The sequence below is a fragment of the Rutidosis leptorrhynchoides genome, chromosome 1 (assembly GCF_046630445.1).
Source record: "Rutidosis leptorrhynchoides isolate AG116_Rl617_1_P2 chromosome 1, CSIRO_AGI_Rlap_v1, whole genome shotgun sequence".
Lineage (NCBI taxonomy): Eukaryota > Viridiplantae > Streptophyta > Magnoliopsida > Asterales > Asteraceae > Rutidosis > Rutidosis leptorrhynchoides.
In genome coordinates this window covers 22,552,025-22,567,893 of record NC_092333.1, presented here as the reverse complement: position 1 = coordinate 22,567,893, position 15,869 = coordinate 22,552,025, and the positions used below count along the sequence as shown (strand labels likewise).

The 15,869-nt window shown below is 33.8% G+C and overlaps 2 protein-coding genes across 3 annotated transcripts; both read right to left on the bottom strand.

Annotated features, from left to right (window-relative positions):
- Nucleotides 1-54: 54 nt before the first annotated feature.
- LOC139857680 (probable auxin efflux carrier component 1c) lies at nucleotides 55-6,494 on the bottom strand. Its single transcript, XM_071846506.1, has 6 exons — nucleotides 5,238-6,494; nucleotides 4,548-4,737; nucleotides 4,378-4,463; nucleotides 1,257-1,414; nucleotides 659-735; nucleotides 55-330 (listed from the first exon to the last, which is right to left on the bottom strand). Exons 1-6 carry the CDS (start codon nucleotides 6,481-6,483, stop codon nucleotides 261-263), a joined length of 1,827 nt encoding a protein of 608 aa, XP_071702607.1. The 5' UTR covers nucleotides 6,484-6,494; the 3' UTR covers nucleotides 55-260.
- A 1,332-nt stretch (nucleotides 6,495-7,826) lies between these two features.
- On the bottom strand, nucleotides 7,827-14,337 carry LOC139857662 (uncharacterized). 2 transcript variants are annotated; one of them, XM_071846497.1, is made up of 11 exons: nucleotides 13,825-14,337; nucleotides 12,986-13,243; nucleotides 12,566-12,808; nucleotides 12,089-12,238; nucleotides 10,681-11,969; nucleotides 10,231-10,304; nucleotides 10,026-10,107; nucleotides 9,681-9,806; nucleotides 9,040-9,146; nucleotides 8,467-8,621; nucleotides 7,827-8,308 (listed from the first exon to the last, which is right to left on the bottom strand). In XM_071846497.1, exons 1-11 carry the CDS (start codon nucleotides 14,269-14,271, stop codon nucleotides 8,057-8,059), a joined length of 3,183 nt encoding a protein of 1,060 aa, XP_071702598.1. In that variant the 5' UTR covers nucleotides 14,272-14,337; the 3' UTR covers nucleotides 7,827-8,056. The 2 variants fall into 2 exon arrangements, with proteins under 2 accessions (XP_071702598.1, XP_071702590.1); XM_071846489.1 differs by having other exon boundaries at nucleotides 7,828-8,308; nucleotides 10,681-11,972.
- Between the last annotated feature and the right edge of the window lie 1,532 nt (nucleotides 14,338-15,869).

The window sequence follows — 15,869 nt, the reverse complement described above, 5'->3', positions numbered from 1 at the left end:
TTAGACATCTAACTAAAGATTATAAACGCAACATAAATACACCAACTACATTAACCATAGCGAGCGGGTTTATATTGTTACTTGTAGTACTATAACATAACATCAACTCGACTAAACAATGTGAATCGAACCCAAATAAGCAATTACCATATTTTTCTATTTCTAGCAACTAATAACTTGAAAACTACATTTAGGGACTTGTTTGAAGCATCGTTGTTGAAGTATTTTCCACCATATCATGATGATGTCAGCATCGCATATTACTGTAGCCCAAGCAAAATATAGTACACAAGTGTGATGGGTAGTGCTATCAGCATCCCAAATATAACACTGCAGATATATACATTACATTAAAAATGGAAATAAATAAATGTAGGTGAATTATTTATGAATCAAATCAAAGAGGATATGAATTCACGTAACTAAAGTAACCTTTAAAGCATAAAAATGTTTTATTTATGTTTATGTACAATTTTAATTAAAGAGAATATTTTTTAATGGACCAAATGCAAAAAACCAAATTACTAAGAAAACAAGTAAATGTAAAAGTAAAATGGTAAAAAAGACATAATAGTTACGGAGTACAAAAAAGGAATCTATTTTGGGGCAAAAAGGTAAAGAATAAAAGTGAAAGTAAAAAGCAGTAAGAGAAGCATACCCAGTGCTAAGGATATCAGGATGGACGTTGTATTCCTTTGCAAAGACAAAGGGGACAATACCCTGTGGTAAAGCAGCCTGTTTGTTTTTTTACAAAATTTTATCATAACAAGCAAACAAACTTCATTAGTTGAAGGACTAAACTTGTACACTCTCCAAACTTATCAACACATAGAAAAATCATATAAAGCCATATAAATTTTCTATTATTATACATTGAGTTTGGAATTATTATACATGGATATGGATTAATGACATATGCAGCAGTAAAAAGACAAACATTAAAGTTGATGAAAGAATAATAATACGATATCTTAAAAAAAATACTCAATTATATTGGATATTTATTTATGCTTTTAAGGTTGTATAGATAGAAATGAAAATGGAAAGAGTGGCAGACAAAATGGGAGTGTCGGATGTAGTGTGCAATATAATAAACTGAATGCACGCTTTGTTTTGCTTTGATCAAGGCATGGACATGCCCCCCACGTGACTCTCACATGACACTCATTATCATTTCCTTTTTATAGTTACATAATTTATAATTTATTTTTATTATAATAAATAAAAATGAAGATGGGTAATTAAGGGTATTATACCTGAACAATAGCAATGCGTAGAAGAACACCACGAAGACCAACAGCAATGGAAACAGCTGCCATGACAGCTGGACCTGTAACGAATCTGATGGCCATTGAAAAAGCTGCTACAGAATTCCCACATGCTATCATTCGGGGTTGCAATGCCATAAACAATCCTACATTTCATTTCTTACATCATTAAATAAATTATTATACTACGATGATCTATCATGTCATTCATAAACAACAATAATTATTTTTTATTGTATTACTCCGAAATCTTAGTTGGAAAGAAAACAATATATACATGTCCGCTAAATAAAGTACTCCGTATCATTTGAGTCGGAAAAGACTCTATTCATCATCTCAAATCACCATTTAAGAGTATCTAGATAAAATTACAAAATTTAAAAAATACTATTATTATTATTATACTTATTTTGTACTTTACCTTTTTATATGTATGTACATTAAGAGTATATTGTAATTTTATCTTCTTACTTCTATTTATGTATTCAAGTGAACTATTAAACTTAGAGAACTCAAAAAATAATAATACAAGACTCTAGAACTGGAAAGTGAAAAGCATGCAACATCACAATAAATGAGACGTTTAATGTTCAACCTTGTTTTGGAATCCCAAAATTTACCTAACTATTAACATATAATAAGATGTGAATGTGATTGTGAAACTGATCAATAAAATTCAAAAGGTAAGATTCTCTTCATCTTTTAATAAAAACTGTAGAATTTTAGTATGTTATTTTAGATAAAAAAATTCATATTATCGTTATGAATTAGAAATAGGATTACATTTATCGATATATCTTTATTTTTGTGTACATATCAATAAAATGATATGTGAACAGAAAAGTGATAAGTATATTTATAATTTTATAAATGAGATTGGAACCATATGAATTTTAAGAAGTACGGAGTACAAAGTTTTAGTATCAAGAAGTGTCATTTTACAAAATTACCCTTTAAAGGCTTGTGGTAGACTAGTTAGAGTAGTTTAAAGTGGATTCGTATTTGATACCGAATGTAAATGAATAAAGTTATTTTGCTTTAGTTTCCGACAATTAAAAACACCTTTTTCCATGATGATCCCCACCAGACCACTAGTGCTTGCTAGTAATCATCCTCATCATCACCCTGCCTAACCTGATTCTTTCCAATATATTTCTTTCTTTTTCATTATTGCAAATTTAAACAAGAAAATGAATTATGATTTAACACGAAATTGTTTCTTGAATTGATTTTAAGTTTTTTTTTTTTTTTTTTTTTTCTAATTAGATAGTTTATCAGTAGTGTCAAATTTATTTGCATTAGACCACTCCCAACCATGACGCCGTCATGGGCACCTCCTCAGCGTCACATCAGCTTTCTCTCTCCTCCTTTCTCACCACTTCCTCCCATAACACTCCCATAACACACCATTGCCAACCATGACATACTCTCTCCTCATTACATACCCCACAAAATTAATTAAATAAATTAAGGTACAAATTTATTTGCTTATGTACAACTAATTATTGCACATATACATGAAGAAAGAGAAAGAATCCGTCCTGGGAGATGCTTGGGGAAGAAATGAATGAGGACGAAGTGGTTGAGGGTGGATGAGGGCTTGTGAGGGCGGGGACAATGCCAATGGAGCCCTCGAGGAAATGGGTTGAAGACATGGGTGAGGGCGTACCATTGGGAGTGGTCTTATAAAACATGTTTAATAATTTATAAAATTTCTCTTATTAGACTATGAACGTGACTACTTCTACTCATATGTTTGTGACTTAATCGGCTTATCATATAACCACTTTTAACTTTTTTTGTCACTATGTTATATATTGATAGTAACATTTATATATGAAGTACACGAGTCATTAAACTATCTTATCATGTTTTAATTAAAAGCTTATTAAATTTAAAAAAATATCTTAAAATAACCCAAACCCTAAAGCCTAAAGCGGGTTCAGAAGAGTTCGATGGCGCAAGATATTGGTGCCGGTGCTGCTGCTCATATTTTTACTAGGATAGGTTTTGCTATTGCTAGAGGTGTGGGGGCCCAGATTGTCTCTAGGCTTCCCACTAATTTTTTGTAAGTTTTAAAACTTTTAAGTTTATTATAATAATAATAATAATAATAATAATGATAATAATAATTAATAATAATAATAATAATAATAATACGGAGTAATAATAATAATAATAATAATAATAATAATAATAATAATAATAAGCCTGATAATAATAATAATAATAATGATGATAATAATGATGATAATATAATAATAATAATAATAATAATAATAATAATAATAATATATAAATAAATAAATAAATAAATAATAATAATAATAATAATAACCAGAGCGTCATTGGTCCAGCGGTATCGAGGTGACCCTTCCAATTAAGAGGTTGAGGGTTTGAGTTCTGTTTGAGACAATTTTTGTATATATTTCGTGGTTAATTTGTGAATGGTGTATGTGAAGATGAAGTCTTTATAATTTTAAGAGTACAAGAAAGTAGTATGAATGCTTAAAAGAAGCAGGCAACATAGACTTCACCTAATTACTTCCCATTTCTATTTCAAATGGTCAACATATTGCAAGACATGTGATATTTGATTTAAACCGATTTGCATACTTACACAATAAATATGAACTATAAAGGTTAAAAAAAAACTTGTACTACTATATTAAATTATTAAATCAAACCACCCAATGCAAATAAATAATACTTAGAACTAATGCTTATTAAATTAAACTTTAAAGATACTTCATCTATTCAAGAAATATATATATACGAGTACAATAATTTTCTATGTCAAATGGTCCCAAAAAACAGAAAGCTTCTTTTTCCGGAAAGATTCCTTTTCAAATACACATAATTTCCACTATTTATAATTACAAACTCATAAACTATTACAATCATTTTATTTTAGAAGTAATGCTTATTAAATAAAATTAAACTTCAAAGTATCATCTATAAAAATCATTTACTATAAAGAAAAACGTGTTGTATATACTGTAATACACTAAAATATCTTATCAAATCAAATATAGTACTCCGTAGCATGTTTCATGTTAGTATAGCAAGACATGAAATATTGATAGAGAGAATGTTTTTGGTAACTAACCAAGACTGAACATGGCCATGCCAAGTCCTGCATCAGACAGTATTGATATAGACTTTGCTATGATTGCTGGCATGTTGACATTCCACCTACACACATTTAAGTGTAAATCCAAATTAATATTGAAATATGTCATCAAATTAAACTAGTTAGAAAAACTATCTATTTTGTACCTGAATGATACAAGAGACCAAGTTAGTCCGATCAAGCTCGAATATGTGTTCGGGTTCCTAATCAGTTTTCGCCACACCATGATCAGTATAAGCCTAGTCATAACGCTCGTTGGTGGCATTGCGTTGCAAACTCCGCCTTTCCCTACTCCTTCGATGTTTATGTTGTTATTTCCGTAACTCTCTAAGTACCCTTCTCCGTTACCTAAAATGTATGACGCATTACATCATTTTTATAACGTTGGTATGAAAAACGCGACGAAAATAATTTTGAGACTAGGAAAGAACCTTTAATCGGCGATATTGGTACTTTTAGGTCTTTTGTGGTAGGTTGGTCGACTCCTCAGTATTGATATAGACTTTGCTATGATTGCTGGCATGTTGACATTCCACCTACACACATTTAAGTGTAAATCCAAATTAATATTGAAATATGTCATCAAATTAAACTAGTTAGAAAAACTATCTATTTTGTACCTGAATGATACAAGAGACCAAGTTAGTCCGATCAAGCTCGAATATGTGTTCGGGTTCCTAATCAGTTTTCGCCACACCATGATCAGTATAAGCCTAGTCATAACGCTCGTTGGTGGCATTGCGTTGCAAACTCCGCCTTTCCCTACTCCTTCGATGTTTATGTTGTTATTTCCGTAACTCTCTAAGTACCCTTCTCCGTTACCTAAAATGTATGACGCATTACATCATTTTTATAACGTTGGTATGAAAAACGCGACGAAAATAATTTTGAGACTAGGAAAGAACCTTTAATCGGCGATATTGGTACTTTTAGGTCTTTTGTGGTAGGTTGGTCGACTCCTCCGTATTCACGTGCCGCAAATACATCAGATACCGGGGAAGGGGTTGAGCTCCAAACAAACATGTGTAGATCGTTTGACCCTTCGTCTGCTTTTTGCCCGTTGGCCTTTTTGGTCAACGGTGCACTTGGTTTCCCTGTTGATGGGGAAAACATACCAGGATTGGGTGCCGGATAATTACCACCCGGCACCTCATGATGAAACCGAGGTTTATTGTTAGTATTTCCACCACTGCCTTCCTCTTCATAGTTGGAAGGACGGGGTGTGGGCCCTCTTGAAACAGGAGGCCCATAAACATCGGAAGTCCCAAAATTCGAATTCCTTCCTCCACCGGCCATTGAATAAAAATCGGTATGATTAAAACTCGACCCTCTTGGGGTCGGGTTTCTAGACGACTGCAAAGAATAAATCTCTGCATTCGTTAGATTAGACGGACGAGGCGTTGTAGCACCATACCCCTGCGAACGCCTCGAGAATACATCTGATCTAGAGGCGTTTGATTTCCTAACAGTAACATGAAGTTTTCCGTCCTCTTTAATCTCGGCTTCGGTCTCCAACATGTGTCGTCCATCCAACGACGTAACATCCGAATCAACATGAATTGTAGCAATCGAACCAGCAGTACCTGGAAACTGTTCATTAATCAACAACCTCGCACCACGAAACTCGAACAAAAACAACATCAAAGTATACCAAATAATACATTGAAGAACCACAACTTGAACCATTAAACTCCCAGATTCACCACCATACATTCCTTTAAGTAAAGGGATCCCCATAACAAGTGTATTGGGTAGGGTCGATAACGAAAAAAACGTTATCGACCTTTCTAAACTACCCCTTTTACTGAGGTTGCTCCATAATGCGAGCAACCCCAAAACCACTAGTTTTTGTAAAGTATCAGCTGCAATGAACCTAAGGTTCATTTTGTACGGATTGTTGCTTGAAATGAAATGGAAAGATAGTAACGGGACGGCGAAAAGTGCCACAAAACGGTTGATACCGGAGCATTGATCAGGGGTGAAAATCTTCCACCATTTGACTGAACCATAGGCTAAGATCATGGCAACATAAAGAGGGACAACTGCTGTCATGACATGGTAGAAATCTGAGAGTGTGATCATGGTACAAGTGTGTTTGTAGATTGAGGGAATGAAAAAAATGTGAAAGTGTTCAGAAGTGGGAAGTGATATCAAGAAACTGTGAAGTGTTTGGAGTGTTTAAAGGGGTGGGGTTAAAGGTAAATGGGGGTGGTTTTAGTAAAATCTTTTGGTTTGTTTTTTTCTTGGTTTCTGTTTGAGGGTTTTATATATAACTTTAGTGGAATTAAACGTTAAGTATTGATAAAGTAGCTTTTTTTAGGATAAACATTTGTGTATATATAAATTTAAAATGATGGAATGTGATGGTATGGTTTAAGATGGATTTACCTACCTGCAAATATTTTCTTATATTTCTATATCTATCTATCTATATCTATCTATACTATATGAATAACATGATAAAATATGACACTTTAATTTGTACGATTATACACAGGCAGAATCTTTGTCGAGGACAAACGAACTTTACAACTACACGACCAATATTTTGGTAGTTGCTTTTCAGATTAGTTTAGTTTAAGCATCTTTTGAGTTTGAAGGCGGTCGTTTTGCACCTTATGAAGTCTCTTATAAGTTAGTACTCCGTAGTAAAATAGTACTGTATATTCTGTTGATGTACATCAATGATGACACATGGTTGAATCAGCCAAAGGAGGTACTTGTTTCCAATGGCCAAAACTAAAGTTATTAGTCAGATCAAAAACTTTACATAGATAAGTGTACCAAAGCACGAGCATGGAACTACTGTCTTGGTTCAATGTCATTCAACATTCAAAATGGGAATTTCAATATCAATAAAAGGTTACTACTTTGTGGCTTATGTCGGCTCACTTTGTTTACATGAATTTAGAATGCACATCATGCGAAAAGATAAGTTCGTTTTTAGTGCCTCAACATTTCGTATCGGAACGAACATTATTGTTTGCATTTGTGATCTAAACAAAAAATTTGCACCATCTCCAGCTCACGCACTATTTCAACATAAACATTAGCAAAACCTCTGATAAATATGATGTAAAAGTTGGATTTGTAAAACTAAAACGAGAAAGATTTTGAAGGTGAAGACGTTCATGAGGGTTTCCTCGCTTACTCAAAAAAAAAAAATTTATGAAAAGATTAACTTAACGGTTTGCTAATCAACGAACTCAAATAAGTAAAACCAACTTATTTGTATACTGGTTTTGTTCCAATAAAGCAATCCAAAAATAGAAACCATACAAGAAAGGTTGCAAGAAAGGTTGAGACTAAATTATATAGATTTGGTGACATTTTTGATAATGGATCACCATTCACCAACAACCCATTTCAGAATACAGTTTACAAGTTTCTGAGTGTATACGAGATGTTATTTCAAAAAAAAAATAATTTTAAAGCGACAAAAACCATGAGAGACCATTTCAACCGCAAACTATACATTTATTCTGTACAAAACAACACACCTAGCAATACTAACATTTTTACAAGAAAAGGCTATTCCAAATCACGAAAACTATAACGGAGCACAAAAATACAAAATGGAATGAACGAATAAATTGAATGTTTCAAAACCTGTAAAATCTAACTCATACTCTACAAACACGTAAAAGTAGCAGATTTAAGATGCGTATCTTATGTTTAAAGGAGATATGGGTCCAGCTTCGTTATGTAGTGCTTTCACAAGAGAAACGAACTTGAATAAGCTGATTTCACTGAACCACTTTAACTTCCACGTAATGGGGTCCGAAGCTACACCCCCGGTACTAAAATGTTCATTTTCTGATTTCTTGACCAATTCCCGACAAAAAAATTCTGTTGTCACAGATTTTAGTGATAACGTCACACAATAGCTCTCTTTGGTGTCTATAACCTGAAAACAGATCATGTGGTATTCAAATGGGGCTGAGTTGTTAACATTTACAATTACAACACATGTTCTATTTTTGCATATGTTGTGTGTTGTTGATTGCTAAAGACTCCAGATTTAGGCATCACGTAACAAAAAAAGAAACTGAAGTGATGATTTACCATTTCTAATGCATTCACGATAGAACAGCAGGTATCAAGCGAGAAGTAAGGAGCGAAGTTATCCTGGGAATCAAACCCGAACTGCGAGATATCTTCGATGCACACTAGCATATGTCCTCCAAGAACAAACAACGATCTCGAAAACCATTGATCATCTGATAAGAACAAGTAATGTTTGAAAAACAGCCTATGAATATAAATTAGCTAAAAGTGAGCAGACATACAACCTAAGTATTTATTTAATTCATAGAATTAGATGCTTATCATTTTCCAAAATTAACACATTTAATAGTTATCAAAACTTCTAACTTTTACGGATCAAAAAGTGTGTGAGGATCAACCCAACACAAGGCAGCCCATTTCATTCAGTACTACATATGAGACGTATCAACCCAACCCATATTTAGCCCGTTACCCATCCAGCCTGACCTACACATCTTTCCAACTCTAATATTTTTTGCAAACGTTACCAAACAGATAACAAAATTGATTTCCTCTAATGTTTTTGGGCATATAATAAGGTATACTTCAAATACTCTATCAATGAATCTACAAGAGTCTAGAACATAATACCTTCAAAACTGTTGTTCCAAAAAAGCACCATGGAATATTGAAGCATGTTTGTTTTTAACCCCCCACAAACATCTCTTTCAAACAAAGCAACCTGGATTTTATCCAAACTGGCATACAATACAAAGCCAGGTCATCAAACAGAATAAACCGAAACAAACTCACAAAAAACAGAAAAGCGGAGTACTCATTTTCAACAGCCATCATTATAGGGGGTCGTAGGGATTGTTTTTATAATCAGTTTTTCTTAATTGTAATTATCTAATTAGATAAAGGTCAAAAAATAACTTTAATAATAAGTTCCGTACCATTTGCAACAAAACTATCTACCTACCTTGAACTTCATTTGTGGAACTTCCATTCCTACTTAGCAAAACTTCTCTGCGTTTTTAACAGATTGCCCTATTCAGTCATTTTATCTATTGATTTCTTAAAAAAGTTTAATTAGCTCATGCACTAAAACATATGATTATCTAGTTATTACAACATAAGCAACATAATACTATCCAAGCATTAATTTTAGAGCCTGTTTATTTAAGCTGATTCTCTGATTCTGATTGTTCTCCATCACATAATCATGATAACAATACATGTCCATACACATCCTTATTAAAACAAAGTCCAACTTTAAAGTTGGTAATTACCTTATTAAAGGAAAGCCTTTCTTCTTGGCATTTGAATGAAAGAATTCCAAGATAGATATAAGCAGCCTTGATTTCTCTATACTCCTAGTTATGAACATATACCTAGCCCCTCGTTTAGCATACACCCTGTTAAATCAATAATGGTAAGATTAAAATTTTTGGCCAAATTGGACAAAAAATATAGGTTGAAAAATTTGTAATAACGACATCACACACAAGCACACATATTATATTTGCAAATACAGGATAATAGGAGTAGAAGTAACAATAAAAATAAAAGATTAAAAAACAGAATCACAAAAGTAAACAGTACTTGAAGCGAGTATTGAACTGTTGACTCGTTACCTCACTGCCTGAAGTCCTAAGCCTACCAACACCTCTTTGACATCTCCGGTCCCGAGGCAACCAACTAAACTGGGACTAAATCCTACAAGATGGCAACAAAAGAAACTGAGTAAAAAGAAGATGCATTTGCATAGGTAGTACTACAAAATTATAACTAATTTCAGATTTTCAATTTACACAATGCTCATACCGCAACAAACCTAACCTGAGGAATCATGTCGGCCATTGAGAAGCACAACATACAACTTCTGTTCACAACTCATCAATAACGCCATTCCACTATCCATCCACGCAAAAAACAAAAAATAAAAAAAATAAGAAACTGCAGTGAAAATAACTACTCTAAAGGTATTTAACCGAATGTAATAAAGAGTGTTTTTGACATGCATGGCAAACATAATATATTGCTATTAGGATATGGAGAGTATAGGCTATCAGCTTATTCGTACTCCTTTACAGTCTAACTTCGATTTAGCTGTCATCAAAGATCGGAATGGTTATCAAGAATTCCCTGTAGACTCCAACGCCACATTTATTTTATCTTATTCCTCATATCTTTATCAAGAACTATTAGTTTGTAAGTACTGGTACTAAGAGTATTACAGCATAAAACGTACAATATATAGATTAAATCATCAAAATTTAAGGCATTTACCTTCTATTGCAGCCAGATGGATCCTCTACCAAACAACTGCAACACAGATATTGCCTACATGTTTCTTGAACCCCAAAATCTGCAAGATCTACTTTAAAGTTATTTGAAATGAACTCTTCAGTCCCCAGGCCTGATACACTTTTTTCAAGAATAATCTCTCCCCCTGTGTGAATAGAGTGGGTCCCATCGACCAACATCTGGTAATTGTAAGAGTCATCAATGAATTGTGCACTGCTGTTCAATACACGTGAATCATTAGCATCATTTATTTGTCCTGTATTCTCAGAAAGTGATACAACTCTTGGCTTCGGTTTTCTTTTGCACATTTTCTTCTCCAACCAATTTGCTTCTTGCTTAACAAGACCTACTATTTCACCATCAATGCCTAATTGTTCAGAATCCCTACACTCTGTATTGATGGTGTTCATAGAACATGAACCATTTTCCATCATTTTTTGCAGATCTTCACAAGGGAAATAAGATTGGCTATCCATACTTAATGAAAGATCATCAGTTGTTGATCCATTATACATATAAGATCCCATTCCAACATAATCATCTCCACTATCACTGGTATCACTATCTGAAGATGCTACTGAGTATGACTCAGCAGAAAGCTGCAAAATTTCTTCCTCCAAATTATGGCGACGATGCAAAATGTCTTCTTGATAATGAGGCGGTGATCTTGCATATACTGATGGAGAATGAGCATCGATGACATCATCAAGAGTATCCAAAACTGTCATTTCAGGTCCTTCAACTTTGGTACCATTGTTTAAATGTAACCCCTGATCTCCTATTGGTTTAATATTATAGGACTTCAGTTTCATATGATTTGATATGGACCCATCTTCAGTTTCATGAGATATGGTATTGATGGACAAATCATCATATGGGTAATAAGATTCTTGAAGTTCCATTTGATGTTCATCTTCAAAAACTTCAGCAGAACCCGATATATATCTTGATTTTTTACCAAAATGCTTTAGCCTCCTTTTATTTCTAGAATCTTTCCCTTTGTTAGGAACTAAGGTGGGGCTACTTTCCATATCACCCTTCTCGTGATCATCTGACATCATCCACCGTTGAAACTCTTCTAGCCATAAAGCAGAACGTTCTTTTTTCAAAAATTCAATTTTTTTCATAAAATCGACAACTTCAGCTTCCTTATTTAAATCAGCATTCTCCTGCTTTCCCCGATCATCATCATCACATGTAACTGAATCATTATCAGAATATACAATTGGGCTCCCGATTTCACTTTCAATGCTGGCAACACGAGATAGTTTCTTCTGAAAAACAGGTCAAAAACTAATCATGGTCAAGTAAATTCTATAAAGAATGTAACAGGTCAAAAACTAATCATGGTCGATTAAATTCTATAAAAAAAATAACAACATTGACCAACCATTTTTGCGTTAACGCTCCCTTCTCTTTCAGCCTCATCTTTGGCTGGAGAATAAAATCCAAAGCTAGAAAGTTGCTTATGCCTACTAGCAATTATAATCTGACGCTTCCATCCCTCTCTCGTTGAAATTTTTTTGTCATCCAATATCAGCTGCAATATCACAACATCAAACATTACACCAAATACGTTGTCAATAACTAATTAACAAAAGAAAAATTATACAATATACATATCAATACCATGGTTGTAGAAATCCCAATTAATACCTGATTAATCATTTTTCAGATACAGGCCGATTAGATTTTAGAAAATCTATTTAATTAATCGGTCAACACCGTCCAATGGGTCAAAATCGGATTCAGTTGGTCAAAGTCGGATTTACTCGGTCAAAGTTGGTCAACACTTTAGTATGGATTTATATTAAAATTGGCTGGTTAATCCCGATTAGTGATTTTTCCAACCTTGAACAATACTAACCTTATCTGGATCAGAGAAGAAGCTGTAGACTTGCGCTCTGTACCAGTTGGCAGAACATACTGGATTTCCTTCTAACCACAACGCCTTTAATGACGGAATGCCAGCTAGGATTTCCAGCTCAGAAAAGTTTGAAATAATATTGTATGATAAATCGAGCCCCTCAAGTAACTTAAGATTCTCCATCCCACGTATTGAAGTAAGAGCATTATTCCTCAATACTAATTTCACAATTTGACATGAGACCTGAATACAAAAACATTGCATGTAGATTATTTAATTTAATTTTAATAGCTGATTATACCAAACTCATAGCTTCAAAATAAATTAAATTCGATTCATAAAAAGAAATACTATGTCTTCATGTAAAACAAACAGAAGCTCAGAGAACATATGCTTGCAGAATTTTACATTTAACTTTACCTTACTAAACGATGAAATTGTTCTCAACTGATTAAAACCGAGATCTAGGTGCTTCAACTTGCTACATCTCCCAAGATTATCAACTTTAGAAAATTTGTTCCTACTTAAATCAAGAGTCTCGACAACAGGCAATAGTCTCAAAGAATCATCCATCAAAACCAAGCCATTATGAGCACAAGATACAAATGACAATCGCTTCCATTGAGGCGAAGTTTCTATGTCAGCAATTCTACTAGCAAAAACATGCCGAAGCGCATCCTATTTCACCTCAACAAGAAACAAAAACCAACATTATCAAAACAGTAAGTATAAGTAATCCAATCAATATTATCGATCCATCTCATACCCTTAAATTGAGCAACTAAGTTTCGGAAAACCATTAATCATCAACTAGAAGTATAGATAGATCCAATTAAATCCAATTATTATTAAGACTAATCCATTACATCACATAATCATTAATTAACTTCATAAAAAACAAAAGCAATCCAGTTAATAGCTTTAGAACAAACTATTATTATTAATATTGAAATCTATGCATCTTGTACTCAGAAAATAAAACAATAAGATCATGTGAATTAACAATTAACGACTACAAGTAGAACTAAATCTCTAATTACTAAATATCCATCTCATATTGCAAAATTTGAACAACTTAATTCATAAAACCAGCAATTACTAACTACATGTAGAATCATTATCTGAACAATTATGATCATGAAAATCAACATTTATCAACAATTAATAGTGTCAAATCTTTAACTACCAAAATAGTTGCATCTCATACAGTAAAAACCATATAATGAAGCTCACAAAAGGACATGCAAGATCAATCTTACAGTTGAATTATGACATATTATCTTCTCAAGAGTATGTCTAAGTTCTAAAAGTCCTCGAGCAGCAGACGTAGACAAATCACATCCACGAAGCTCCAAAACCTTCAATCTACCAAACGGCAACAAACACAATGGTGTAGGATCTCTACACGATTCCAAAGGAAGCACGGATATAACTTTAAGTGACGTAAGTATTCGTAAAATTCGCCGGAGCTGTTCAAGCGCACGGTGATCGCCTAGGTCAGAAACATAAGCACGAAGGTAATCGACCGGAGTTCCGGCGAGAAGACGTTCAAGTTCCGATAACGATTCGAGTCTAGATTGTACATAATGAAGCCCTACCGGATTCAACTTCAAAATTAGGGTTCCTTCGATTAACGGACCTGCTTGTTTCTCGACGAATTTGACTAGTGACTCGAGATACCGATCGCCGGTGACGATTGCGGCCATGTTGACTTGAAATTAGGAAATTGAAAATTATTATGAGGTCTTGTGAAGGTGATGTGAAATTGAAGCGTGTTAAATGTTCAAGCATCTTGATTTGGTAAATCAAAGTGTAGATTTCGCATAACGATTTGATTTTGATATGTGTGATGAGATGGTTTTGAGTCGGTAAAAACTATATAGTGTATGTGTATATATTCTTGTAGCTACGTTTTAGAAAGATGAATTCTTACGAAGAGACAGATCACCAAATATGGAATCTAAACGCTAATGACGCATTTAAAAGGTTACATGGTATTTACAAGTACATTTTAGTACTACACTGGTGCTTAATAATAATGAGGGGATGATTCTCACACACCTATTTTGACCTTTTACTCTTCTAATAATACTCAATTGGTGTGTGAGGATCAAAAAAGTGTGTGTGAGAATCATCCCCCTAATAATAATAATTGGTATTATTATATGTCAATATTTTTTATTTTTTTTACATAAGCAACCACGCGATTATCTCATGTAATTACATAATCCGTATCCAACTTACTGCTCTGAAGAAAATCCGGACCAATCCAAGAGCATAACCGGTAAAACCTCCCTCCCCGCTGCCCCCGCACTAAGCGAAATGTGACATGAGTGAATACTTCAGGTCAGGAATAACATTGAGTGCAATGTTGCAGTCAACTCCTGACCTCTCGCTAACAGAGGCAGCCACTACCAAATATTAATATATTAATTTATTTTTTTGAAAGCAAAATTTTATTAATATTAACATGATATATACAATACGTGAGCGATTAGAGCTGCCAAGAGTTGGCAAGCTCAAAGACACTCAGAAGATATACATATGACACGATACATATGGTTTGCGAAGACTGCAAACCCACGACATTACATTGCAATTATGATATTCTAAGATAAACACTAGGGTTGTTCAACCAAATTATCCACTTGAATCGCCTTCCACTCAATCTCTTTAAAATCCATTCAAAAGATATTTTGAATTTCATTCAAAGACATCGGTGTATTCTACTTTTTTCCTCGAAAGACCATGTTATTTCTATTCTTTCAAATTAGATATATGCACACTCACTCGACCGCTTGCCAAACTTTCTACCCAAACATGACATAGAAACCAAACTGTTGCCTCGACCTAATTCATTTATACTAAGGTTGTTCATATTGTCAAGACCCCACCACGCGTGCACACGATCCCAAACATTTGTGAGGACCCGTCCTTATCCACCTGGACGAAGCCATCAACATTTGGTCCCATTGCGATGATCGACTCCAAGTAATGTCCTTAAATTGAGCAAATGCACAGCGGAAGACTTAATTCGTACCTGAGAATAAACATGCTTAAAAGTGTCAACCAAAAGGTTGGTGAGTTCATAGGTTTATCATAATAATCATTTCAGTATGTTAATAGACCACAAGATTTCCATTTATAAATATATGTACACTCGCAAGTGTATAAAAGTATTCTATAAGTTGTTGAGCACTTGATAACCATACTTAACTATTAATCAACGTCGCATATTCCCTTTATTATGAAATCTCACTACACTGTACCAAGTGTAGCCTACAAAACGAAGTACTGTGCAACC

What these genes read in the sequence shown, in the direction of transcription:
- LOC139857680 (XM_071846506.1), bottom strand. Translation starts at nt 6,483, where the DNA reads ATGATCACACTCTCAGATTTCTACCATGTCATGACAGCAGTTGTCCCT. An exon ending in TGGTCTCTTGTATCATTCAG is followed by an intron (nt 4,464 to 4,547) that starts GTACAAAATAGA and finishes AAATGTGTGTAG; the next exon opens with GTGGAATGTCAACATGCCAG. An exon ending in TACGCATTGCTATTGTTCAG is followed by an intron (nt 736 to 1,256) that starts GTATAATACCCT and finishes AAAAACAAACAG; the next exon opens with GCTGCTTTACCACAGGGTAT.
- LOC139857662 (XM_071846489.1), bottom strand. Translation starts at nt 14,271, where the DNA reads ATGGCCGCAATCGTCACCGGCGATCGGTATCTCGAGTCACTAGTCAAA. An exon ending in GGAGCGTTAACGCAAAAATG is followed by an intron (nt 11,973 to 12,088) that starts GTTGGTCAATGT and finishes CCTGTTTTTCAG; the next exon opens with AAGAAACTATCTCGTGTTGC. An exon ending in AAAGGCTTTCCTTTAATAAG is followed by an intron (nt 9,147 to 9,680) that starts GTAATTACCAAC and finishes ATTGTATGCCAG; the next exon opens with TTTGGATAAAATCCAGGTTG.